The sequence below is a fragment of the Natator depressus genome, chromosome 1, assembly GCF_965152275.1.
Source record: "Natator depressus isolate rNatDep1 chromosome 1, rNatDep2.hap1, whole genome shotgun sequence".
NCBI lineage: Eukaryota > Metazoa > Chordata > Testudines > Cheloniidae > Natator > Natator depressus.
In genome coordinates, this window is record NC_134234.1 from 132,678,976 (window position 1) to 132,706,363 (window position 27,388).

Genomic DNA, 27,388 nt, shown 5'->3' on the forward strand with positions numbered 1-27,388 from the left:
TTATTTATCATCATTATTTGTTATGCTCATGCTCTCAGGGTGTTAGTATCACAAATGATTTCACTCTTGTTTTTGGTGACAATTATGCCTTATCTTGTGGACTGTCATGTAGGGTTGCTGAGCTGAGCAAAATGAGTGCAATTTTACAACAAAAATGAGGAAAATGTCTAAAAATGGAAACAATTTTTAGCATATTATTGACTTTGTATAAAGCATCTTTGTTCTTTTTTTTGTTTGTTTTTTTAACTTCAAGGACTATTAAAATATGTGTTCTACATATTTATGATCAAAAGCCAGTGTGGGGTTACTTACTGAAATTTAATTATAAGTGCAATTACTATACAGTTATGAAATAGGATATCAGCAGTTTTGTGCTTTAGTATGGTGCATTATACTTCGGAGGGCTTCAGCATTTCTATTTTAGCACATTGGAGATTGTAACTTCTGTACTAGTGAAATGATGGTGGGGGCACTGTATGGTTGAAGGTAAAGCCAGCTCTAGGAGTTCTAGAAGGGGTCAAAGAGATGATTCCTCTCCCTTTTCATTTTTCCCAACACCCTTCAAAAATTAATGGGCTCATTTTAATTTTGTTTAAAGAGGCATGGCGGGAGCGGCACGGGGAAGATATTAGGCAACCATATAGTTGTTCCATGGCTACCTGGTAGAGGGGTTTCTCCATTCAAGATTCAAATAGTGCTCTGTGGGTATAGAGTTAGACTAAGGTGTGGAGCCCAGGCCATACCTACATTATAGAGGGCTTTTAAAACTAAATCTCACCATGGGGATCAAGGCAGAGAACTGTTTTTAAGCTCACCAAAAACTAAAATGAAGTCTCTTCTGAGGTGAAAGATGGCATCTATTAACATTTTACCCCATCATAAGGATTTGAAGAGCTAATCCAACTGCGATAAGGGGAATTTTAAGTGGGCAGAATATTACTGGCCCAAATTAGAAATGGACTTTGCACCACTACTGCTGGGGAAAAATTTAATGGGCTCCTGAATGATCACAAGTCTTCAGACTTCTGATTTATGCCTCATAGGGAGTACACTATCTCCTAACACCATGGTGAGTTATTGGTTCCGTACAGACTCATAGGATTGCTGATTGTAGTTGCAGAAGTAATCAGCTTTGTTCGGTTAAAGGACACAGAGGAGTGAGCTATTTATATAAAAAGGGCAAAAGGGATTTTATTCATTTTTCTCGACTCTAAAAAGTTAGGAGTTTCTTGTGAAACTGAAAATCTTACTTTTCAAATAAATGAGACCTCGAAGGTACTATATAGAAGCACAGAATCTACAATAGCCAACTTTTTTTTTAAGCGTTAGAGGTTGGATTTCCTGTTTTAGTTCCCAATTAAAATAAAATTAGTTTAAAAAAACCAGTGTAGTGCTGCATTAGAAAACACATAGAATGCAACATGCATAATCTGTAGTTTTCTAGGAAGGTGCTGTCAGCTCCATTTTACTTTTAAACTGCATATGCATTTAGATTTTCCATAAGGAAAATAGCACAATAACTATTGTCTTTTAAAAATGACTTTCAGATTGAATTTGCCTGCAACCATGTGTGAGACTTGGAAGTGCTGTTACATTACAAGGTGATAAATCTTCAGATGTAATAGAATTTGATTTAATTGTACCTATATGTCTGACAATTAATTTAGAATATTCTTAAATTATTATCTCATCTTGTTTTTTAATTGGTACCCACATGTATGCATGCCTTTGAAGTTACAGAAATCCTAAAGCTCCAGAAAAGGGTGTCTTGGCTTTCTTAGGGAGAAGAGGGGGAAGGACTGATAAAGAAGCCACCATATTTTAAAAAAAACTCCACTTGCATCATGATGATTACAGTAATCATTGTTTTAAACTTATATTCATTCATACATTACTATTTTATATTTTAAAAATCTATAAGTGACCATCATCTGCTCTGGGCGCCTATTCCGTTAATTAAAACACACAGTTTACAAAAGACTTGCTCGTCTTTTTGCTCCCAAATGTCAGCCCACCCCTCTTTAAAAGTTGGAGAGAAAAATAGATATTAAACACATAGGTGGCACAATGGCTTATGTGTGTTAACTTTTCCTGGGTTCAAATGATGATCAGGTCACAATAAACCATGGATTTGTTTTTTAAATCTAATCTCCATTTATATTATTACCAAACTCTCCAATGTTTTACTCTCTTTGGTCAAGAGAGGCCAGTGTTTAGGATGTTGTGGGTCAAGACCAAAAGACATTGGCAGTGCCATGGGGAGCAATTTCTTGGTGTCTCTCTGCAGTGTTCCGGGCCCAAACTACTGCTACTTGCTTTTCATGGCTAACTCGCAACACTTTCGAAAGTTGAAATAAAATAAGCCTCTGTTGGCAGATTTTATTAAATTGGCTGTAACAGTTTGCTATGGGCAAAAACATGATATGCTGGGCTCCCAACTGGCCTTTCTTGTAAGCAATCTTAAAAGAATCAGTTTAGTCACTTATTACGTCATGAAAGTGCTAAAAAGGAGTTAAAATAGGGGGGATTCTGATAATGTTGGTTTTCTTATCACTCAAAAACTGTTAGTTTTTCAAAGCTGAAATCACAGGGTTTCAGCTCCATGACCCTGGATCAGTACCTCTGACAGTATATGCTGGCTTTTGGAACCAGCCAGTGGCTCATCTGTGTCAACAGCTCCTCACCCCCTAGGAGTAGTAGGGTTACACAAGTGGAGTAGCCCATGTTATCCCGCCAACTAACCTGCCAGACAGTATATAACACGTCCTTGGTAAGAGCACCTCGGGGCACTGAGCCAAGCCACTGAGCCAACAGTCCCGTCTGTTGCCCAGATGGTTGGAAGAGGTGATTTTCTCCATGATGCAGACATGTTTCTCTAAAGAAATAAATAACATGTTGCTCAAAGACAGTTACAGAAGAAACTAATCTAGGCCCCTGTGGAGGTAGGGCTGTGGTGTGTGTTATATTTTGTTGTTCTATTAGGACCTAAATAAATAGAGCATCCCCATTGTAACTCAGGGTGAAACTTGGCCTTGTATTTTGAAGATTGTCGTTCTGCTGCTGATTCATGTTTCAGAAAATGTTCCCAGCTCAATCTTCATAACTGTTAGCTTTGCCATGCTCACATGAGTAAAAAGTACTAAAATGTTATTTCAGTTACTAAAGAGAGTAGCAATGTCTTATCATATATAGGCACCGGATCTGATGAGGAAGAGAAGTTAGATTTTATATAGTTACATTGCCAGTCATTTGATTTTTTGGGGAGCTTTATTTGGTTTTATTTATTTATTTTATTGGGGGGTGTCTGGAGATTTTTCTAGGATTTTGGAATGTAGAAAAGTTAAAATGTTATGATCAGAAGCTATTGTGTATATGCAAGACATATCCTAGACCTAGATGCTTTGTATTTTATCATATTTGTATTTTAAATGATTTAATGTAAATTCCTTTAAACAGACATTCCAGAAGACTTATAAGAATAGTATTATCAAAATCAAGAAAATGCTTAATGACATATTGAACAAATGAAGTTCTTACCTTCAGTCTCAAAATGTGTCAGGAGCAAAAACATATATCCTGCTCCAAAGTTTTACTTATCAACTTGGAGGTCAACTAAAGATATGTAAACTTGAATTTGATGTAGTTTCCTTGGTAAACATTACTTTATTAGAACATCTTGAATTCTTTATAGGATTGTTGTCTGAGTCTCCTGATCGGAAATATTGCTAGTTATATGTTAGATTTAGATGTTAATATATTTTGTAAGGTAGATATTTTTGTATGTTATTTGAAATCTCTTATCTTTATTTTTTAAAAAAATCCTTGACAATGAAGTAGTAATCTGATAGTAAGCACAACTAGAGTTTAGTAAAATATTGCTTTTAAAATTCTTCTTTGAAGTCTGTTGTCTAGCTTTGTCAAATATGTATCTGAGGTCACCCATAAGTTAGTGAGAGATGAGCAGTGATGCATGTCTTTCCTATGGCTATAACAAAACCAAAGCATTGCTTGGAGGTCTTCTGCCTTACATTCATTTATAACCAGTGCCAGAGTTGATATGTTGTCACTGAAGCAAAGAGATTGATTTTGCTAAATGAAGAGTGAGCATATGTGTTCTAACCATGATGTTGATGCAGTATTAATCAGTAATCTGCATGTTGATATACAGAAATATTGCAAGGAAGTTACAATATGTTTACAAGAAGTGTAGAATAATTTTAATCCTTTAAAATTCCTGACAAAAAGATTATCTTTTGGATGTATCACAACAGGACACTGGATACATCTTTTTACATCTCGAAACACCAAAAGTCATTCTGTAGTGGTTGGGATTTATTTAAATTTTGATTTTTAATTTAGTGTAACTTTGATTTGTGATAATTGTCAGATTAATTTTCTCAGTAACCTTGTATAGTCTATAAAAGTGCTATTAATTGCCATGGAATTTCTGTGGAGGTATACAGAGTATGACTTCTCCCTGATTATCGAAAGAGCTTCTTATGATTAATGTAATTACAATGTATGCTCAAGGATTTGATAACAGTTAGCTACTTAACTAGTATTACTGAAGTGCATCTGAATAGAGCTCAGTGGGAAATGGCTTTCCTGTCCCATGAAAATTGTGAAGATTTTAGGAATTTGTATTTGTCGTCAGAACAGCTTGAGACCTTTTGAATTATTTTGTGAAAAGTGAGAGTGAGAGACTCACCCTAGAATAGCCAATAGGGTGGTTAGGGCATTAATCTGAGAGATGGGAGACTCAGGTTCAAGATCCTGCTCTGGCTGACTTGAAGGAGGGACTTGAGCCTGGGTCTCCCACATCCTAGGTGAGTGCTCTACCCTCTGAGCTGTAGAGTCAGTCAGTCTCTTGCTGGGCCAATGAATATTTAATTATTTATACGAAGTGGAAGAGCTACAACAGGAAAGGTTGAGAAAGCTCCATCCCAGAATAGCGAATAGGCTGGTGGTTGGGGCACCGATATGGGTTCAAGAGCCCCCTGCAAATTGGGCAGAGCAGGGGATCTGAGTCTGAGGTGAGTGTTATAGTTACTGGGTTGTTGGCTATTCTGGGGTGGGACACACCCACCCACCCCATCCTGGATCTGAGAAACCTTTCCTGGGAAAAGTTTCTGTTTTGACAAATCACATTTTCCAACGAAAAGCAGTTCTGTTAAAAAAAAAAATTCCCAATCAGCTCTACATCTGAATTCCCGTCCCCCGTCCCGCCCCGCCCATATCCACTTATTTAATATAACCCTGGGTGTTAGACCATTTTAAAGGAAGTTTTAAAGCTCATATGTATCTAGATTTGACCCTGTCATTTTGTCTAATGTGAATCTGGTCCGTTATCCTAAATGGATTGGAGCTGAATGCTCCTCATAACAAGGACTTTCTGTTTTCAAAGAGTTCTGAGCCAGAAAATTGTTCTGTAGTTTTGGTATTTGGATGAACTTTTGATTAAAGTCTGGCATAATTACTTGATTTAAGTCACAGAAGATATGTGTAAAGTTCTGGGCAGTCCGTGTGTGGCCCAATGTGGTGCTGTGAGTGTGCACAACCTTAATTTACTCTGACTGGGCAGCAGTTTGTTAGCTTTAACAGCCTGGGGCAAGGAGAAGCCAACACACATTAGCAAAATAGCATGCCCCTGTTTTAATAAGTCTTCAGGGCAGGAACAGGTACAACAAATAGTTCATAAAGTCTTCACCTCAGAGTCCTGGGTCAGCTCCAAAACTTAATATTAACAGTGTCTCCAGTTAGTCTGGTCTTCTAGAGCAGTGGTTTTCAACCTGTGGTCTGCGGACCCCTGGGGGGTTCACAGACTGTCTAAGATTTCCAAAGAGGTCAGCACCTCCATTCGAAATTTTTCTACGGGTCCAGAAATGAAAAGAGGTTGAAAACCACTGTTCTAGAGTACATGTAAACAGCTTGCATCAGCAAGCCTCCCAGCGTGGGTCAACAGACTTGGGCCAGTGGGGCTTGCGCTAGTGCTCTAAAAATATATGTATAGTCAGCACTTGGAAGTTGCAGTTCTGACTGGAGCTCGGGATCTGAAACCTATGGAGGGTGCTCACAGTTTTCATCTTTTGTTCTCAGGTGGGGCAACTCTGCCCCTGTTTTATGACTTGAGCCAAGACATGGATGCTGAAGGGGAGTGCATCTTTTCTAGCTCCCGCAAGTCCTCTGCTTTTTGTGTCTGTAGGCTGTTCGTCTGTGCAAGGACTTCAACCCTGATCCTCTCAGCTGCAGTAACCTTCTCTTACAATTCCTTGTAATTTATTAGTGGGTGGGTTTGCTGGGGAGCTGTAGTGGGTATCCCTGTTAGCGCAGCTTCATTTGTAGACACAACCTCCATATTTATGCATGTCAATATCCAGTTTTTTGAAATGTGTTCAACTCCTCTCTTTGAATAGTCCTCTAGAACATCGGAGTCATCACTCCACTTGCCTGTATAGACACCAACCTCCTGGTAAGTTATCGCCTTGCTTTCCGCCATATCACATGTACTAGTGCTCTTGTGATATAGCTGTTCTCTCCAGAGTTGTCCTCTTTAGTCCTTCCTAACTTGTTCCAGCAGCTGAGTCTGTTCCTGCCTGAGGTTTCAAAGCTTCTCAGTTACTTTCTTTTAACCAGAGATACAGGTTTGATGGTCTTGGTAGACACTCTTCTAGTCTTTAAACTGCCCTGCTCGTGTCCTGCAGCTCATTCTGGGGTTGCTCCTTCTTGAGCTATAGGACTAGTTTGAGCCCTTCCAGTTCCAACTTCTGGGTGGTTTTCCCTTGGGTAACTCCTTTCCCACTTCAGCTACCTGGTGGCTGGCAGTCAGGCATTTCTTGGTCTCTGAGTCCCTTGGCTTTTCCAACTGGGCTATCTTTGTTTCTACAGCCGTGAGGAAAGACTGGTCCTTGGAGGTCATTGTGCTTTCCAGATCCTGCAAGTTGGACTTCAAGTTCATATTACCTGGCTGACCTTCAGATTTAATTTTCTTGATGGTTGTTCACCATCTCTTTGTTACTTTTCTCCTTCTCCAGCTGAGGCTGGCATTGCTTTTTCTCTAGGGTCAGTGCTTCCTGATCCTGGGAAAGGGCAATCCCTGCAATCAGACCATCCTATTGTGTCATGCTGGGCACTTGGTGCATTTAGAAGTTGCCAGTTTCTCTTGCTTTTGGACCATCTCTGCCTTCATCTACTCCTGCAGATGCTGGAACTTCCTCCTTAACTGCAGGGCTTCCGGGAGGCGAACGCAGATCTTCCTCTGCAGAATACCCTATTCATTTTCTGGTGTGTTGGTTCAATCCTTCAGTGTAACCACAACCAAGTGGCTTCTCTCCTTCTCTGCACCCAGCTCTTTCTGCTTGTTTCCTATTTGCAGGATTTGGTCCTTTTAGTCTGTTTCAGTAAGAGAGACTGCATCTGGGCCTGCAAGTTAGCTAACCGATTTTCAGAAATTGCTCAGTTTTATGAGTTCTTCCAGACACAAACTGATTCCTTAACAGGAAAATTTGACATTTCATATGCTCCTCAGCCAATCCATTTTCCAATTTTGAGTTCAAGGGAGTGTGTGCGTTGGGGGGGGGCGACTAAGTTGGGAGCCTTCTTCCATTTCCCCCCTGAATTATGGTATATTGGGGCCCAGTGGCTCCGCTTGGAATCAGGGTGGCACAGTGTGCCAAAGAGGGGCTTTTTGTTCCACTCCTGCCCACGTCACCTTCTTTCTCACCTTCCCTGGTGGTACTGGTCCCTTCTACCCTCTTCATGACTCAGTGGCATTGTAGGGATGAAGCACTCTGCCTGTAAGGTCTGTGAATGCTTCCTGTCCTCCCCACTGGGTGGCTGCTACAAATTACTGGCTTTTCTAAACCAGCACTTAGTTCATGGCAAGGTGAGGTGATACCCTGCTTTGAAAGTAGATTAAAGCTCACCAGGGAGCTTTTCAGTGTCCTGTAGCAGGGTCCACATGGACACTTACTGCATGGCAGGCTAGTACATCTCAGCTTTCTACGAACTAAGTGTTTGTTTAGAGTAGATAAGCCCAGCCTCTCTCAAGCTCCCTGTTGGTTACCATAGACACAGGGACAGAATCTCTGAATTTACTGGTTATGTGTTAAGAACCAAGAGTGCTTTATCTTGAACCACATTTTTGAACACTCCCTCCCCCACAGGAATATGCTGGAAGATTCCTTCTCCTTGAATCAAAAATAAGTTAAACTCCTGCATAAGGGTGTAATGAGAGTCACCAAAGATGCGAAGGAAATTGCAGAGAAGCTAAATGATTTCTTGCATCATTAAACACCACAAAGAATGATGGGGAAATATCTACCCTAGAGCTACGCTTTGCAGGTGGTGTCATGCAGACAGAAGTATTGAAAAAAGGAGATGCAACAACGAGAGTAATTATATTTGGATAAATACCATGTGGGCCTGGTGATTTATTGCAGAGTTCTGAAGGAACTAAAGGCCAAAATAAATGAGCTGCTTACTTTTTAGTGATAAAATACATATTATAGTTACTAGTATACTGAGGACTGGAGCTTCTTACAGGGAACAGGACACTAGGAAGCCTTATTTTAATGTCAGGAAAAATATTTGTTAAAATAACAGGAAATAGTTATAAACGATCTAGAAAATAATGGGGAGAGACGGGCAAGCCTTCTTTAAGGGTAAATAGCACCTCTTTAACTTGCCATTTAAAGATTGAACAAAATAGCTGATAGAAAAGATCAAGAGAATATAATATTTTAGACTTATAATTTCTTGATTAGTGAAGATTAGAGATGAACTGATAGATTCAGAATTATTTGTGACCACTGAAGAAAAATGATCTAAGTGGAGGATCAAAAAGAGAATAAGGCCTTTGATTGTGTTAAAAAAGGAATAGAGAAGAAGGCAAAACATGTTATATAAATAAATGGTGGGTCCTTAACTAAAATACTGTTGTTTTTTTATCGGCTTATCTCAAAAAAGATGTAGCAAAAACAGAAATTGTTCCAAAATGGTCAACAAAAATTATTAGTAACCTGAGATATGAGGTAAGAGATATGAAATAATAAAGCTATGTGAGATATTTGCAATGAAATCTAAAACCACACAAAGTTCATGTGATTTAGGATTTCATTACAAACTTGAGACTTGGTCCTAACTTGATGATAGATTTGCAAACATTTCAACTGAACACGATCTGACTTATGGATTTGAACCATATAAAATTAATGATTTTACAGGGCTGCAGTGTGAAACCAGATAAAATTAAGACGTTTCAAGTAATTTCCATTGTATGGTTTTGGATTTGATGAAAACCCTAATCTTTAGGGGAAGAGGAGAAATGTGCCCACCTGAAACTGTGAACAATGTTTACAGGTATCCCTGCTATGTGAAGCTTTTTATGTTCATGGATCTTTCCTGGGGGATATTCCTCTTTTAAAAGGGAGATCTTAGGTTTTCATGCAGAATTTTGTGTCTCATATTCCTGAAATCATTATAAGCTACAGAATTAATGAATGTGTGTATTTCGTGATTCTACTTAATTGGCAATGTATATCAAACTTAAAGATAATTAAATGAAATTAGAGGAATCCTCTATATCTGCCTAGGTGGAACTAAATTAATCATTTGAGAGCTACAATGACCATATGGATAATGAGTGCAATGACTTGTGTGTTAATGAATAATAATTGTATTTGTTCTATCTCAGTCTTTCCTAGGATATTAAGTGGCTCCTTTTGTTGGTTTACAGTCTTCCTTGATTCCCCACCCCCTTTCTCCAGGCCTCCACACACACATTAAGGAACTTGCACCAAGAGACTCATTTTCACTTTTTTTTTTTTTAAAGTGTCTTTTTTTGTCTTCTGCTTTGTGGTAATATTTGCAATACTTTCTAAAATGATTCATTTTTCATGTTCTTATGTATGATGTAAAACTGCAAAATAAAAAGCCCAAACAAGAATACGAAGGTACTCAATTAAAAGGCATCCGATTTAAGCAGATGCAAAAGTACCCCAAAAAACCCAAAGTATTTTTTAACATGTAATTAACCTTGAAACTAAATTGACACAGGAGGTTGTTGGGTTAAATATCTTAATGAGATCCAAACAGGGATTTAACGTTTATATGCATCTATGGTTACAATAGCGAAGGTGAAAATTATGAGGGCTGTCCATCCTTTCCAGTGCACATAAATTGATCACCAGGTGGGTCATGATGAGGAAAATTCCTCCTTTCCCATCTCCCTGGTATACGTTTGCTAATTTGAGGGTGTTTGTGGAGAGTTTTATAGATTATTTTTCAGATCCTGCAGTCGCATTCTTGGATGCAGGATGGTGGAAGTAGATGAACCACTGATCTGTTCTATTCTGGCAACTCCTAGAATCCAATCACGAGTCAGTTTTTCCTGATGTAAAGATTTACATTTTGGTCACTGGAGCTCTTTTGTTAAAAGTTTTATTCTGAGCTAGGGAACTAGTTATAGACCCTATAGAAATCTTATCACAATGGGCTGCTTGTGTTCATTGTATAAAAGAGACCATAGAAGACACTGAGTAAATTACAGTAGATTCATATGTGTTTATTTTGGTTTCTTTAATGTACTGTCCACAACACTAGGCCCCTTGTACACCATTTTAACCTCCAAAGTCAGGAATAAAATTTAAAAAATCTATGGCTTAATGTAATCTGTGCTTACTTTGAACTAATAGGTGGTTTTTTGTATTGAATGCAGTGTGAGTTGAGGTAAGGAGTACCGTTAACTTGTACATAAAAATCTTCATAACATTAATATTTTTCACATTCGTCTCTCACTGAATCCAGCTGCCCCAGCTCCAGGCTGTTTCCCTGTTCTCATTCCAGAGGTGGACTTTTCCAAAGGGGAAGGAGCACAGAAAGAGAAATTCTCTACCTAAAACAAAGACTGGAGATTTACCCAAGAAAAAAAAAATGGGTCCATATATTGTCCTCACGCAGAAATCCCACTGATGTTCATGGAAATTCTGAATAAGACTGAGGCCAGTATATGGCCATTAAATATGAAGAGTCGAATTATTGTTGTTAACAATGACTGTGAAGTCTTCGGTTAAGGCTGCATTGCCCTTACATATTTTATTTAAAGTGCCTTTTTTCAATGTAAGACATAATCTGAGAAAATTTGTGTTCGCTCTTTCCTGATGTTTATGGAAGCTTGTTTCTAGATTTCCCCCAGGGTGCGCACATGCCTGTGCTGTTTTGTTTTTCTTTCACCTCAGCGCTATATAAATGATGATTGTGAAATAAAAATCTGTCTGAGCAGTGAACATTAACAATTACAAAGGAATCCTTCCTAGCAATGTAACAGTCCATCCAATGAAGTCGGACATTGTCAGGTGGTGATGGAAAGAGATGCTTTTGAAACCAGTGGGATTATAATAGGATTGAGTGTACTGGGGAGGAATAATAACTAGCCTTATTTCAGTTCGTGGAATCTTCAGATATGTCAGGTTTCCAGATACAGTGTTATCTGGGCACAGCATAGCAGAATTTTAAGTATACGTTTCAACTGCTGTAGTCTGTATTTTCAAATCCTTTTTTCTTATAGACAACAGGCCGTGTTCAGATCTCAGCATTTAAACTGTGACTGAAGGTACAGTGCGCCATTATGCCTGAGCTGCTCCCTAGGGAAAGATCGAAGTAACTTGGCTTTCATTAGTGCTGGGAGTGAAAGTTTGGCTATGTGGAGGCCTGGTGTAAATTGTAATGCAAGGTGCTAAATTGAGATATAATTCCCACTCAATCTTCTGTGGAAAATTTAGTGCTGATATGGCAGAAAGGGAGGCAACCAAGGACAGAGAGGATATGAGGGCAAGTAGCAGAGACTGAGTGAATCAAGTGATATTAGACCTAGCCGGTTAGCTCTCTGAACAGTAAGTAGTACGGTGAATAGTAAATGGAATAAATAGATATATTTAGTTGATACGTCCTTGCATTGCTAGGCTGTGGACCTAGTACTGCTAACACAAAGCTTTCAAAAACTATAAATCAGGCCATCAAAAATCATAAGATTGGCCTAAAGATTGTGACATTTTAAAAAACAATACTGTTATAATCCTGGCTGTCATCCCATTTCAGTTCCCCCTCTTGTGGGGGGTCACTGATCTGCTGTATTGGGTAAATTTTTGGATCCCATGTACTTCCAAGCCAGCTGGGTCTGAGCAGTGTCTCTCTCTGGCCTTTCAGGTATACTCCTTGGGTGCACATTTCCTACATGGCACCCTTCCTTGGGTAAAGGGGCCCTGCAGACTGACTGCCCTCAGCCCTGAGACCAGTGCTTAAGACCCCAAGTACCTAATGCGCACACTTCCTGCTGCTGCACTCTAGAGTGCAGTTTAACTCTTTGGGGATAACATGACAGGTATAGGAAGGAATAGAAAGAATTTGCTAAAGAAATTCTTAAACACACACACACTTTACTCTTAGAAAGCAGTCAAGAGACTTGCAGATCTGTACACTTGAACAAAATTCCCTCCCTCAGTGTCCTCACCACTGTTGAGAATGTTTTCGGTTCTGGTTAGTGTCTTTAAGAGAGTCCAATTTTTTCCTGCTCCCTCTTCCTCCACTCCTCCTTGCTGAGTCTTCTGGTTCTGGCAATACTCTCCCCTGTTGTTAGAGAGGCTATCTCTTTCTAAAAGCCATCTGTCACCTCTTGTGAAGTGGTCAACTGGAGAAAAACTGTAGCTCTTCCAGTCATGTGCTTGGGCTAGGGAGGATTTCAGCACCCACCCTTTCCCCTAAACGTGTTTCTGTGAAGAGATAGTGCATTCAAAGGCAAATGCCCTTTCTGGCAGAAACTCCATTGTTCAAGACAGAGAGACCCAGTTACTGCTGATATCTCCTTGATAGCCCTATCACATTTTTCAAGACATATTCTACTCACTATGTGACAGGATCCTGCTAACAAATAGATAATCCAATTCACAAACATTGCTACAACCACACATATTTCACAAAACAAATAGGAATTAATAAATAGACACAGATCTGTTTTGGGATTTGCATTCTAGTTTTGAGTCTTTAGGGTTCTAATTTTCATGCTTTTTGCAACTATTATGATTCCTAGAAGCTTACTTTTTGAAACTGTGACAGCTGAGATACGTGTTAGGGTGGCCAGGTGTCCTGTTTTCGACCAGAAAGTCCAGTCAAAAAGGGGACCTGATGGTGTTTGCTCAGATCTACCGACCGGGCACCCAAAGTCCAGTTACTGCAAGCAGGGGAGGCACCGAGTCATCACCCACACCAGCCCCTACTCATCCAGGACCACCACCTACCTGCATCGGGTGGCTGCAGTTCCCAGCCCCAGCTCTGAAGGCGAGTCCCTCCTGACCTGGGCAGAGGTGGGGGAGAGCGGGAGACCAGTGAGTGACAGAGGGACGAGGAAAAAGGAGCGAATGGGGGGTGTGGGAAGAGCCGGAGAAGGGGCAGGGCAGGGGTGAGGCCTGTGGGGAAGGGAGGGCAGCGGAGAGTCCTAAGGGGAAAGGGATGGGGCATGAGAGGTTCTGGCACTCTTGCTGGAGTGTCTGATTTTTAAATATTACAAAGTTGGCAACCCTAGATACGTAATCTGATTACAGAAGCTGGGGCTTTAAGAAAACACCAAATATTTTGAGAGTTGCCGCACGATTTCTTGTCTGATAAAAGGGGTAGATACATGGTACACAATCCTGTGTAGCATCCATGAACACAGGACTATGGTTTCTTACCCTGGACAATAATATAAATAGTTCATTTAACCATAGGCAACAACTCTGAAAATCTAGACAGCTCTGTAATGGAATAAATTGGTGGGCAGATGTGCAGTGTAAGCTTGTTATATTTGCTTGTCCAACAGCACAGCAACAATTGGTAGTCAAAAGGCAATCGGGCAATAACATTGAAATTAGACGAAGGTTTCTAACCATCAGAGGAGTGAAGTTCTGGAATAGCCTTCCAAGGGAAGCAGTGCAGGCAAAAGACCTATCTGGCTTCAAGATTAAACTCGGTAAATTTATGGAGGAGATGGTAGGATGGGATAACATGATTTGGGGAATTAATTGATCTTTAACTATTCATGGTAAATAGGCCCAATGGCCTGTGATGGGATGTTAGATGGGGTGTGGGATCTGAGTTACTACAGAGAATTCTTTCCTGGGTATCTGGCTGGTGAATCTTGCCCACTTGCTCAGGGTTCAGCTGATCGCCATATTTGGGGTTGGGAAGGAATTTTCCTCCAGGGCAGATTGGCAGAGGCCCTGGGGGTTTTTCACCTTCCTCTGTAGCATGGGACATGGGTCACTTGCTGGAGGATTCTCTGCACCTTGAAGTCTTTAAACCATGATTTGAGGACTTCAGTAGCTCAGACATAGGTGAGAGGTTTATTGCAAGAGTGGCTGGGTGAGATTCTGTGGCTTGCATTGTGCAGAAGGTCAGACTAGATGATCATAATGGTCCCTTCTGACCTTAATATCTATGAGTCTATTCCCCAGCAACTCCTCTTAATGCTGTGAAAGAGGCAGAAACACTTTACCCCACCAGTATGAGATCTGTGTTCTATTTTCCACCAATACTGCTGATATCCCAGATGTCAGGGTATTCAAAGTTTCAAGTAATTGTGCTCTTTTAAAATTCATCCTTCTCATCACCTCCTCATTTGTAGTTTTGGTTATCCAGCTAATTTTTAACTTTCCTCTGTAACACCAAAACTTAAATGCCCTGTGTCCTCTTTAAGTGTCCAGCTCTTACATCCATACAAGAGGATTGACCATATGTAGCACTTCAGCAATCTGATCCGGATGTGTAGTTCTAACTTTACCACAGGAGTCTTTGGCAGTTTCTGAATGCATTTTTTGAAAGCTTAATCCTTTTGATTTCTTCATTGCATATTCCGTCTGATATTAGACTCCCCAAATAGGGGAAACTCCGAGACGACAACTCCTATGTGGCACCATAGTGCCATTTTAAATAAAAATATTTCAGTTTTTAGTTGAAATATTTTGTGTTTTTATATTTTGCCATAACATCTAAATTTTCCACATTAAATTTTTTAAAAAAGTGTTTTGTCCAAATTTCTTTATGAAAAGAATGCTATTCTCTGACAAGTTCTAATTTTCATGGAGTTCAAGTGTCAGAAATGCTATGCTAGAATGCTATCCTAGAATCACCTATAAAAGTTCAGTGTACAATTTCCCCTACAGGATGGAGTTTGCAGGGAAGGAAATAGTCTTTCTGCTCTATCAGAAAGAAAAAAACTAGCTGTATACTGTACTATATGCAATACTAGCTATATATTCTTTGGATTTGGTTGGGTAAGACCTGTGTCCTACCATAATAAAAGATATTTTCAAGCAGTGTATCTTTTTAAATGCATTGCATATCTGTCCCAGAATCACGTCAGTGGTCTTGTTGTGAATCAAGTGAAAACCTAATGAATCTCAAGATCAGACACGTCTGTAAAATCAAAATGATTTGCCACCATACAGGTTGCAGATTAATGTCACTGACTTAATTTAATTCCTTTTCACTTTTTGAGTTTACTCATGTTGCACTCCGAATCTTAAATAAGACCCACAACAACAACATTCTTGTTTAGCTATTGTGAGTTCCAGTCTTTGACAGTATTTACCAGAAGCTTTTTTTAGTGGCTATAATAAGTAATTTCAAGCAACTGAAATAAAACAAAAACATCTTGAAGAAAGAGAAGAGAGGATTGTAGAGGTTCCTTTTTTCCCCACTGAGCCTTCGGATTTCTGCAGAATTTACCTCATGGACATGATGGTGCTGAGCAAATTATCTCTACCATTGTGAAAGAGGATTTTGATTAAAACACAAGAATAGCTGATGTAACCATTCTGTTTCATATTGATGTTTTATTCTGCCCATCACCTGCTTTCTGTTAACATTTTTATATTTGCATCTGTTCTTATTGTGGTGGAAGTTTTCTGGGTTCAATACAGATATTGTTTTAAAGTAAACCAGTCACAATGGTAAAGAAAATAGCTATGTGATCACATTTAGTTATTGTTGTTACTTGCTATTATTTGGGGGCGTAAAGTGTGCAAGGACAACCACTTGCCTGAAGAGCTTAAACCAGAGGTCCCTAACTGTGGGATACAGAGAAATGTTGGAGGGAGTGCAGCGGGGCCTGGGCCAGCCCCCACAGGAGGCAGGGAGGGAGCATCACCCAGCCCAAACCCTGTACCTGGCCCAGCTGCCAGCCCCCACTGGCAAGGGGAGGGGTAAGGGGGGGCACGACTCTGAAAAGTTTGGGGAAAACCTAAATTCAGACATGGAACAATATTTTTGCCTTTTGGTGTCAAGTGCAGTGATCTGGGAGGCTAGTGTTCACACAAGAGCAGACAACTGTTGTCATTGCTCTCATGCCTTGCTCTGCACTCTAAAATGCGGAAAAAATCAGCCAGAGCCTTACAAGGGTAGGCAGAGCAGCTAGAAGTAAGTCCCATGGAGGTGATGGCAAAGGCCTTTACCTCCATTATAAAGCAGGGAGAGGAACTGGGGAGAGTAGAGGAAAGAACACTTCCCAGCCCTTCAACCCCTTCTCTTGGGTGTGCTGCTGGAGCCTGCTGGGAGGGTGTGACATATCCCTGAGGTACAACCTGAAACTGTGGGACTACTGTGCACCCTTAACTCTCCAGCCTGAGCTGTCTCATGATGCTTTGCTAGTGACAAGCAGCAGCAAACCTGTCCAGGTGCTGTGATCACTCGTCAACAACATGCAGGGACACACGGAGCTAAGTTGCATGAATGCTCTCTAAGCCACTCATGAAATATACACGGGGAGACACCAGCAAATCCCCCCAACCTTGCACCGTCTTACACTGCTCAAGACCTTTTCTTGAACAATACAAGCTCATTTAATCCGTTCACCACTTCATAGCCACCAGCCTTTGTAATCTGAGCAGATTCCCCAAGCAGTTTAGACAACCTCACTGTAAGGATAAATCATTAAAATAAGTTTATTAACTACAGAAGGGTAGATTTTAAATGATTATAAGTGTTAAGCATAGAGGTCAGAGTTGGTTACACAAGAAATAAAAGGTAAAATCGCAGTCTAAATCCTACACTTTATCAGACTAAGCAAGATTTGGATCATGCAGTTTTCCTTACTCTGCTAGATGTGTAAATAATTCTTAATACACATGCTGAATTCTCTGTTCAGCCTAGGACCAAACTCCCGAGTTCAAAGTTTTTTCTTCCAAATGTTCTTATTGTCTTCAGAATAGGTGTGGGAGGAGAGAGGTAGACTCATGATGCCATTGTCCCTTATTTTATATGCTCAGTTCACGTGCTTGGAAAAATACTGGTTCAAACATGGAGTCAAGCATCAGGTGTCTTGAGGTGCCTTGATGAGTCAGAGAGTTGAGCAATCCCTATTGTGTGGAACTTGAGCAACAGTCTCTCATTGAATTGTAAATCTCTTATTTACAATTTCCTGTTGGTCAGTGTCTGGGGATGGTCACTTAAAACCCGTCTGGGTATGAGCCACCTCCCTTGTTGCCACTGGAGAGCTAGCTGTGGGCATCTCCCAGACTCATCACATAGTTAAATAACAATCATATAGCAAAATATCATAATTCCATGTACAATAATGATATACATGTTTTGACAGAACAATGAGTTTCAGCAAATCATAACTTTTTATATGATACCTTGCAAGGCATTCTTTGTACCAAGTATGATAACCACATAACCCTGGTGAATATGTGGGTACAGGCTGCTATTTTGAGGTACAGTATGTCACACAGGGTTGTGAACAAAACTAGGCAGGAAAGGTATGGGCTGTAAAGTGCTGGGGAGTGGGTTCAAGACTCAGGGTGCTGGGACTGGACCATCCATAAGAGTAATCAAGGGAAGAACTGGTGTGTGGTGAGGGAGTGGAACTACATTGTACCTGGAGAAGTTGTTGGAGAGTGCTTGGGAGAGGAGTAGTAGAGGGTCAGGGATGGAAAGGCTGTTATCCCTGATGTGAAGGCAGGGAAAAATGTTAGTCTTGGTAAGCAGGAAGAGGGGGAGGCTCCTCCATTTTTGTGTGTCAGAGCTTCTAATCTTCACATGTGTCAGTGTGTGGCACCAGCCCTCAGAATATGACAAATGACCAAAAGCTGGAATCCCTGTGTTTCACTTGGTGTCCTACCTAATTGATGGATAAAGGGTTTTGGCTGTATCAATAAAACTCATTTTAAAGGATGTTTTCTCACTCTGTGAATTGAATAATTTTTTTAAAAAGAAGATGGGAAAAGATTGTAGTATGTGCAATTGTAACCCCCCTCCTCCCCTACCTTCTGGGTGTGGTGTTCTGTCCCATCTAGTGGCACCGAGACCACTTAGAGAGAGTTAAATGAGTTTGTTCTACAGCCTTAGCTAAGAGCCAGCTGGCTTTTAGCTCATGCAGTAGAGGCTCATGCACTAAGCTCCAGAGGTCTCAGGTTTGATCCCGCCTGCCAACGACCAGCGTCTGTTGGTATTACACAATCGTAAGGTCCCCCCACGTCTATTGTCAGGAGAGTTTGAATCCTGAATCGTCAATCCTCAGCACAACCTCTGCCACTTGATGTACAGGAGTAATTGTTATCTGCTCAGCCATTAGATGGGGATTTGATGCACACTTTGCCAGTGGATTAAAAACTGTTTTCTAGACAGCAGTAGATAGTGGAGATAAGAAATTATGGATTCTATACCTGGCTTTGGAATGGGAGGAGAGTCTGGTTAGTTAGAACAATGGTTAGAGCTAGGATAGCCAAAGAAAAATGATGTCGCATAATCAGCTTGAAAGAGAATGTGTCTGAGATTTGGGTCTGGCATATTAGAGACTGGAATGAGTTTGTGCTGCCTCAGCCCATTACTTGCAAAATTGGATGGTTAATATTTGGCTGCCTTCTGTGGGGCTCTGTGTGGTCTTGGTCAGTAATAAAAGGATCTGCAGTGTACAGAAATATAAATGGCAGAGGTGAGACCAGAACTTACGGATCCCACTTAGTGCACTTGACTCTAGGTTACAAGGTTTTTGGGTGGGAATCTCTCTCTCTCTCTTGTCTGCAGAACGTTGCACAGTTTAGTGGAAAGGATAGCCTGATCCAACTTGAATGTGGAATTTCCAGCAAAATCCAGTACACATGAGAAGCAGAGTGTGTGCAATTATTTTTTATCCTGAGGCGTGCACACAAAAATGGGGGTCAGTGGGCTTTTTTTTCAGTGTTCAAATATCAGAATGCAGAGCCAAAATATCATGCTGTATATATTCTATATACACAAATTTATTTCAGTCGATGTCATGATTTTGTAAGTAGTGAGGTTGGCAGTGCTGCAAAACAAGAAAATTCATAATAAAGGAGGGGGGAAAAGAGGTAGGACAAGGGTTAGAATAACATCCTGCAGTTACTCATCAAGACATGTACACGTGATGGTTGTGGTTTGATTTCAATTAATTCATGATTTATTCAGTGAATAGTTACAGATCTGGGATAGATGAACAGACCTTGGCAGCATGTCTCACATTTTGAATCCTCTTTTTTCAGGAGTGAGAACTTGTTTTCCTCTTAAGCAGCCATTTTGTCTGCCAAGTTGACGTTTTCTTCCTTGGCATATTTAGAAGAAAGCCCCGAGGAAAGAATTAATGCTAAGCACCTCCTGAACCATAATGCAGCTGATATACTATGCTGTGTATAAAACATTGAAGGTTTGCTCATTTTCACAATATTCCAAAACTACCAAGCAAGAGTTTGATTTTTAGAAATAAAAATACATTTTTTATTCATGGTACAAACTACAGCTATAGAATTTTTGAGGGGGGATTACTATTTATGAACATTTCATTTGAAAAACAGATTGTACTTAATAAATTATGCCTGACTAACCCTGATCCTGATGATTAAATATGTACCAGCTGACTTCTGATTTGCTAACCTTTTGATCTCGAAAGATTTGTTTTAAATCCGAGGTCACACTTTCTAGAAGAAATGCCTCTCTCCCTGATCCTGTAGTTATAGTTATACTATTATACACAATTGGGGTAGTTAATCTTTTAGACAAGGAGATTATTTTTTCTCTTTTGGCCCTGCACGGTTTTGCTTTCAAAGGCTCAGGAGGAGACTCTGTGTTGGAAGCAGAGCACAGCTCCGTATTCAAAGGTAGGCCTGAAATAAGCTTTGGAGATGGACTCTCTTCACAACGAGGGTTCCCCAAAGGAGTCCATTGCTACTTCATCTTGTGAAAAATCAGGAGGCAATGCTGCTGCTGTTGTGTTCATAAAGATACAGAGTTTTGTCTCCTCCATCAGGTTTCTGTCTTGTAGTGACTGAAATCAAGCTGCAAAAAGAGCACTTCTGTTGCCATCCTTAACAGGACCAAGTGTGATGGGAATTTGGGTTCTTCCATGTGAATACCAACCATTGAAACTTAGTTTAATTTTGTGTGTGTGTTGCCTGAAAGCATAAGATTATATACAGATAATTCCTTTTACTATTTTACTCAATACCCTAATCAAGATAAATCTAAAGTTCATTAATTTTTTGTATGCTAGGAGACTCTGACGTGAACAAGGGCACAGACTTATTTTGAAATCTGTAACTTGTAGGTACAATTTGTTTCCTTTGAAAAATTCAGAATATTTCCATTGTATTCAGGAAGTGGTATTAGAATCCCTTTGTCACTAATGAAATACTTGTAAATTCACATATCAGTAATTTTAGTATTGAGTTTTCTAGCAATGTAGTTACAGGTGTATTTTAAGCCCTTTTCTATAAAGAAAAGAAATATTTCTGTTCCAAAAAGAAATATCAGATACGAAGCTGAGTGAATAATTTCTAACGAATATTTTATCTAATGAATTTTGTCTTTCTCTGAGTTATCAGGGACATACCAACCCTTTTTTTCAAACTTATTCATTGTTTAGAATTTTTCAAAGGATTTTTTTTGGTTTAGCTCTTTGACCTGCTAGTCAAAATTCAGACTGTTGCTTGGTTGTAGATCAAATAAATATGTGACCTGTTTTTTCCCTCTTTCTTGATTGGGTGAATACCATTTTTATTATATGGGTTCTGGTGCAAATGCTTATGGGTAAACAAATTTAATGTTTGTGGAAGCTTAGCACTTGCTTTTTGCAGTAAAACAGAAAGTGACCACAAAATGCATACAAACCTGCTCATTTGCATAAATATGTTTTTAGCCCTTCTCTAATCTGATTCAAAACATTTCACTGGTGAAGGTGCAGCCTTAAATAAAAAAGAAGCACTATCTCACAGAAAAAGATTAGCTATTAAATTAAATGTGTCCTTACTAACTCTTAATATGTTCTTCCTATGGTTTATAAACCGTGTGTATTGGGAAGGAAGGACTTGACCCGGTCAGAGCCCAAATTTTCATATTGAACTTGATCATTGAAGCAGCTACCATTTTCTATAGAGGCTCTTCAGTACATATCACATATTTATAAATGGTTGGGTTTTTTAGGCTGTTTTTTTAAATTTGAAATGTTTTGTTACAGGTTACAGTGGTGAAAATTAGTTTGGGACCTTAGAGCCCAGGGTAAGAATCTATGCTTCCTTGCCTCCATAATATGGTATGGTGCTTATACTACAAACATTATCAATAAATCCTATTCCTAGAGGAGAATTTCCTGAAGATAATACTGGGGCGTGATTGTGATTGCTCCACTTCTTGTACTTAGGGCACCACTAATTCCTTTTAAGTTTAGCTGCTGCTGCCTGCTCCTTTGCTGCTCTTTAGCAGTTTGGTTTGAAGAAGGACACTTGTTGTTCTGTGAATTAATTTTTTTTGTTTCTTCCTTTTTTCTTGTTTCCTCCTTTGTCTTCCTCTTTGAAGATCATTAATTAACTCCAATTATGGTAGTACTGTTCTTGCAACTTACAGTAGTTTCCCATATTATCACTCTTCCTTAGGGCTTCCAAAACTTTCTTGCACAAGAATAATTTTTTTCTCTCTTAGCCATAATTAATTTTGGAAGTTACCATTGCAGGTCTCCAGAGAAACTTTTGTCTATCAGTGATTTAAATGTAAAAGACATAGTGACGTGGGCAGGATTCATTTATAACCCTCAAAAGACTCATACAGGAAATGGCGTCATTAATTCATCACTGGGTGTCTGTGAGCAGTAGTGGGACTTAAGTTAAAATTTTTCAAATGTAAATATCATTTGCTTGGTCCCTGGAGGGAGATTATTTAGCTCACCCTAGATGTCATTACTAATGGCTTGTAACTGGACTTTAAAACCAATCAGTGAGATAATGTTTATGGCACATTAGGCTGTACAGCAGGTCTCTGCCCTGCAGGTAGCCAGGGCCTAGTTATGTTTTTTTAAAAATATCCCGAACAAATATGCTTTAAGCAGTAGTCAATTATTGGATGGCTAGACCCTTTTCCCCCTGACTTTTTCCATGACGTTATATATGTGATTACCCATAGGCAAACTGGTGTGCTGCAATCAATGTTTTGTTTCATTTAGTTTGATTTTAAAGGGTCTACTAGCTAAGTAATGAAAAAAATAGATGTCAGACACAGAATGACTCGGTCCCATATGTTTTCCCACACAGTATTTGGTAGTTGCTTATTCTTAGTATTATTTAATGTAACCTCTTATTAATTGTGTATACTTCAGTTTTGTATCTTAATATGGGTTCTCCTGAAGCATTCATCTGGGGCTTCGCCTTCTTCCACCAGGATTCCTACTTTACCATGTTCATTCTTCTGCACTCTGCTTGCTAATGGGAATGTTTGTGTTCAGGCATGGGAAAGCATGATGTATTATATCTGTTTATTTCAACTTATAACTTTGCACACTAAAATAAAAAAATTAATTGCTAATAATGCGTGTCCCCCGCTGCGATCTGGACACACCATTGTATACAACAAAGGTTGTTCTGTCGCTTCTGTTCGGTGGCATTCAATATCCCACTGGCATCACTGCCTGTTTCAACGGAGCATGGGCAAATATTTCTTGAGATCAATGGGTCCTCTTACTCCTGGGGAAAGAAAAATGTTACCTTTATAGAATTCAGTGTTCTCACCCACTTCCCAATGCTAGCATCTCTTCACAAACAAAAGAGAGCCCTTCTCAAATCTGTTTAATGACACTGACACTTGCACAATCACTCCCCTCTACTTTTATCTGCATCAGGTTTTCCCATGGGCTACTTTGCTATTCCAAAGTATTGTAATTGTGAGGGGAGGAGGCTGGGAAAACAGATCCAAGGCTTCAGATGGATTAACAGCCTTATGAAAATTTGGAGGTTCAAAATGGAAAACTCTTCACTTTACCCCAAAAGCCATCAGGACCTGAGGATATTGTGGCATTTGTTAACCTGAGATTGCTTCATGTTACCTGTGCCTTGGATTAGACAATCAGAATTTTTGTGTCCCTTCACTTCCCTGGGCAAGCTCAGGAAAGCGGACAAAATCATGGTGATAACAGCTGCAGTAATGTGGAATGATTTTTTTGTTCTAGGATAGAACCACAGATATGGTGTTAGAACCAATTTGGGGAAAATCCTTAACCTCTCCATGTTCTGGGAACTCACCCTAATAATGGAGGGGGAAAAATCTCACATTATCACCCCAAATCACTCACCTAGAAGTTCTGGTAGGCATCTAAATCGGAAAAGAATCCATTTCCCCTCAATTGAGAGGCAGCAAAAACTGAAAAAGCAAGTCCCTAATTAATTATTTTCCCTGATTCAGTTGTAACAATGCCAATACCACCTGAGGCAAGAATAGAAGCTAATTGCCCTTAAAATCCCTTCAGCGAGGACAGGTCAACTTTTGCTTCTGTTCTCAAATAGGGGGCCCTCATTAGATAATGTTGGCTGTGGACAACATTCTTTTTAAGCTGTGGAAGCTCTCAGGTCAAGAGGGCAGAGAAGGGCTTTTCCCTTAGGAAAGTAAATATTTTCATCTCTTTTGTAATCAGTTTTGGTAGATCTGTTTGACAGCGAGGAGGAGCAAACCTCATCATCTGGGCTAGTGGCAACCAGTCACAGCAAACAGCAAATTTACTGGAAATGGTGTTTTTCTACTTAAAATGATTTTTTTTAATTAGCTTAAAAATATAGCAAGAAATATTAGCTAAAATTAGCACCACTTCTACCACAGAAGAGAGAATGAATTGAAACAGGTCTTGACACTTAAATGTGAGCAAAAGCATATCTAAAACAATTGTTTACTTTACAACATAAATGTTTTTCCAGACAACACACAATCATGTGCTAGTCCAGGCAGCTGTCTCTCTTTCTCTCATTTACTCATTTATTTTACAACAGTCTTGGGCAAAGGTAAATGTGTTCTTCAAACCCTAGGCCTGTTTGGCCCATCTCCTGGGTCCTTAATGTGAAGAACCAAAGTCTTTTAAACAACAGAGCTGTATGTACTTTGAACTGCTTATGCTTAAATGGAGCTCTGCGGCTTTGGTGCATGGATATATTGGCTGTCCTGAATTGATTTAGCTGCTAACCCAGAGATATTAAATAGAATGGAAATTCTTTGAAAAAGAGAAACTGCCAGTAGTCAGAGTGCCTGGTCTCTGCTTCCTTGTCATACCAAATAACAAAAATGTTGTGAAGCAGCACAGCATTTGCAGTGTGATTAGTTGCATCACTTACGGCGATTCTGAAAAATAAACACATTTAGATGGCAAACTATGACAAGCATTACGAGAAATAATGGGCTTTAAGCAGGAAGAAAGTCACAATTAAGCTGAAACTTAGCACTGTGAATACAGTTAAACAATGTAACATGCTCTTAGGAGAGCTAGTGATATCATTGCCACAGAGATGTTCCAAACTGGATTTGACACCTATGTTTGGGGGATAATTTAATCAGTCCTCCATCTAGCGGAATGGACTAGCTATTAATAGCCCTTTAGAACTCTGTTTGAATTCTAATGAATCTGTGATCTGCTGCATTTGAAGTTGCCTTAAAAGTCTATGAGCAGTTCACTATCGTACTAACTCATTTTAAACCCCAGTGTTTGGTTCCTTTGGTTAGTAATCAGGAAGAAGTACTGAGGATGGCATGATCTCCTGTAATTTCTAGAAACAGAAATTGAGGACCTGAAACTGCAGCAGATTGTGTTACATCATCATATTTTATATAATAATTTGGCAATTGTGACTGGAGCTGGGAAAAATTTTTTGACCAAAACATTTTTTAGTAAAAAATGCAGATTTGGGTCCATGGAAACATTTCACAAATTTGTGACAACTTCACTGAATTGTTTTGGCCCTTTTCTTCCCTCTATCCCCCACAATATCTGAAATAAAAATCCTTTGTGTGACAGATATGGCAATGTTCTGGGAGACCTTACTGAATTAAATTTAAGTATCTTTGGGGTTCCATTGTATTAATAGTTTATGTATTATCGTGGGCTGGGAGTGTGTATAACCTCTCGAAAGGTGGAGATGTTACAGATGTGACATCTAGGAGTTCAAAGAAATATATTGAACATGTACCAAGCAAGCGTGGATTTCTGGAACCATAAATGTTACATGGATTTCCTGGAGAATACCTCAGTACAGGTTAATACAAATTCCCCCCCTCTGGTTATGCAGAAACCCAGCCTCTTGAAGCTACACCCTGAAGGGAGGATACTTGTCTGCTGATTACTTGTTTTTGGAGACTAGATATCAAAGCCTGAGATGTGTAAAGAAATGGCTGAACTGCCCAGCGTGGGTTCTGGTTCTGAAATGTTTATGAACTTGTAACCATGGGGAAAACCCAGTTGTGGGTATTGAAGGACTGACACTTACTAAGAATCCCAGGCTGGAGTTGATAAGCTTTTTAGCATGCATGTAGGTTCTTTCATAGTTTTTAATGCATTTTCTCTGTAATGGTTTCACCTCAAGAATAAATGTGCTTACTGAGAAAGGGTTCTTTGGTAACCTGTAACTGTGGTCAATACACTGGTCACAGCCTCTGGAGAGAAAGCAAAGCATAGATTCTGGCCTTTTAGGCATGCTGGCTTGCTGGGGATATCACAACACATAGCTAGGATCTGTGCAGCCTTAAAAACCTCCTGTTGGGAGAAAGTAAGACGTGACTCTCTGCCCAAGAGAAGTGATAGTTTGGAGTTGGAATCTTTTAAGTGGGTGCCCTCGAGGGACTATGGAAGGGGAATATAGGTGCAGTTCACCTGAAACTCTAACGTTTTGTTTTGACATTTTCAAATGTTTCAATGTTTTTATTTGAAACAACAGTTTGAAAATTTCCATTAATTTTATTTTTTAAAAATCATTAAAATTATTGAAATTTAAATGAATCATTTAATTTCAAGTCAAACTAAACATTTTGTCTGACCTCAAATGATTTTTAAAAAATGTTCAGAACTGTCAACAAACCAAAAAGTCAGTTATTTCCAGAGCTGTAGTCATTACTCTGTGATCAGTGAAACAGTTGTGTTTTTGTCTTAATGGTGAGAGCTGCAATCTGAAACAAGGGGCAATTTTGTCATCCTAGAAAGTTTCAATTTTGCGTGTCTCATTCTTCAAAATGTTTGCTGTGGACCTACAGCATTCCACACGTGTATATATATAATTGCTTCTGTTCTAGGACTCCTTAAACCTTAGTTGCTTAGTGGCAGCAAATTGATCAAAATCTTTTAAGTTCCACTTCCTTGCTCTGTACACTGACCAAACTAATGAAGTGCAGCTTTGGGTAGACTGTTACAATCTTTGAGCCAGTGTGCTAATTCTGAGTTATTGGAGAGGAACAAGAGACAGATAACAATAGGAGAGAGAGAAACAAAAGTCTGAGGAAACAGGAGACAGTGAAACAGGCTCAGATACAACAAAAGCAAAGTAGAAGGGAAATAGAGGGAACACAAGCACATCATAAGGAGAAAGTGTGGGCTGGAGACCAGTGTTCCGTCTAATTTTTCACAGGCCGTGTGCACAAAATTCTGCTGTGAAAATTGTTATGCTTCTGTGCAAATTTTTGTGCGTGCGGTGTTTCGCTGTGTGCGCGGATCTGTGTGCGCACACGCACAGCTTAGAGGGAACAGTGGTGGAGACCAGAAGAAATTGTAGAGGAGACAGAGAAAAATATTAAAGGAAGAAAGAAAATGAAAGCAAGAAGTAATACAAAATAGACCAGGAAGATTTAAGGAGAACCAAAATGGCGGGGAAAATATAATAGGATAAATGTCTTATTGTTAAATGTGTTTTGAAGAGGACTGTCAAAAGAGCATATACTTCTAACATGCATAGAGAGAGGAGAACCTATATTAATGAAAATTTGACATATGCATGTAGGGGGAGAAGAACTCTGCATCATCTGGGGTATTTCTGTACACTGTCAGCATGTGTGTGGCATTTATCTTTTAATAAGATGCATGAGACACCCTGGGATTGGGAAGGCAGTAGTAGAGATA

At 39.6% G+C, this 27,388-nt stretch overlaps 1 protein-coding gene across 4 annotated transcripts in view; it reads left to right on the forward strand.

Annotated features, from left to right (window-relative positions):
* The window catches only part of FRMPD4 (FERM and PDZ domain containing 4), a 435,288-nt gene that overhangs the window by 130,200 nt on the left and 277,700 nt on the right, over positions 1-27,388 (forward strand). Inside the window, exon 1 of one of the 4 annotated variants that reach the window (XM_074966791.1) lies at positions 1,553-1,601. The exons of the other annotated variants lie outside the window; for them this stretch is intronic. Coding sequence (XP_074822892.1) covers positions 1,567-1,601 — 35 coding nt within the window. The 5' untranslated portion in view covers positions 1,553-1,566. Of the gene's footprint in view, positions 1-1,552; positions 1,602-27,388 lie in introns of those variants that run through there. 4 annotated transcript variants of the gene reach the window in all.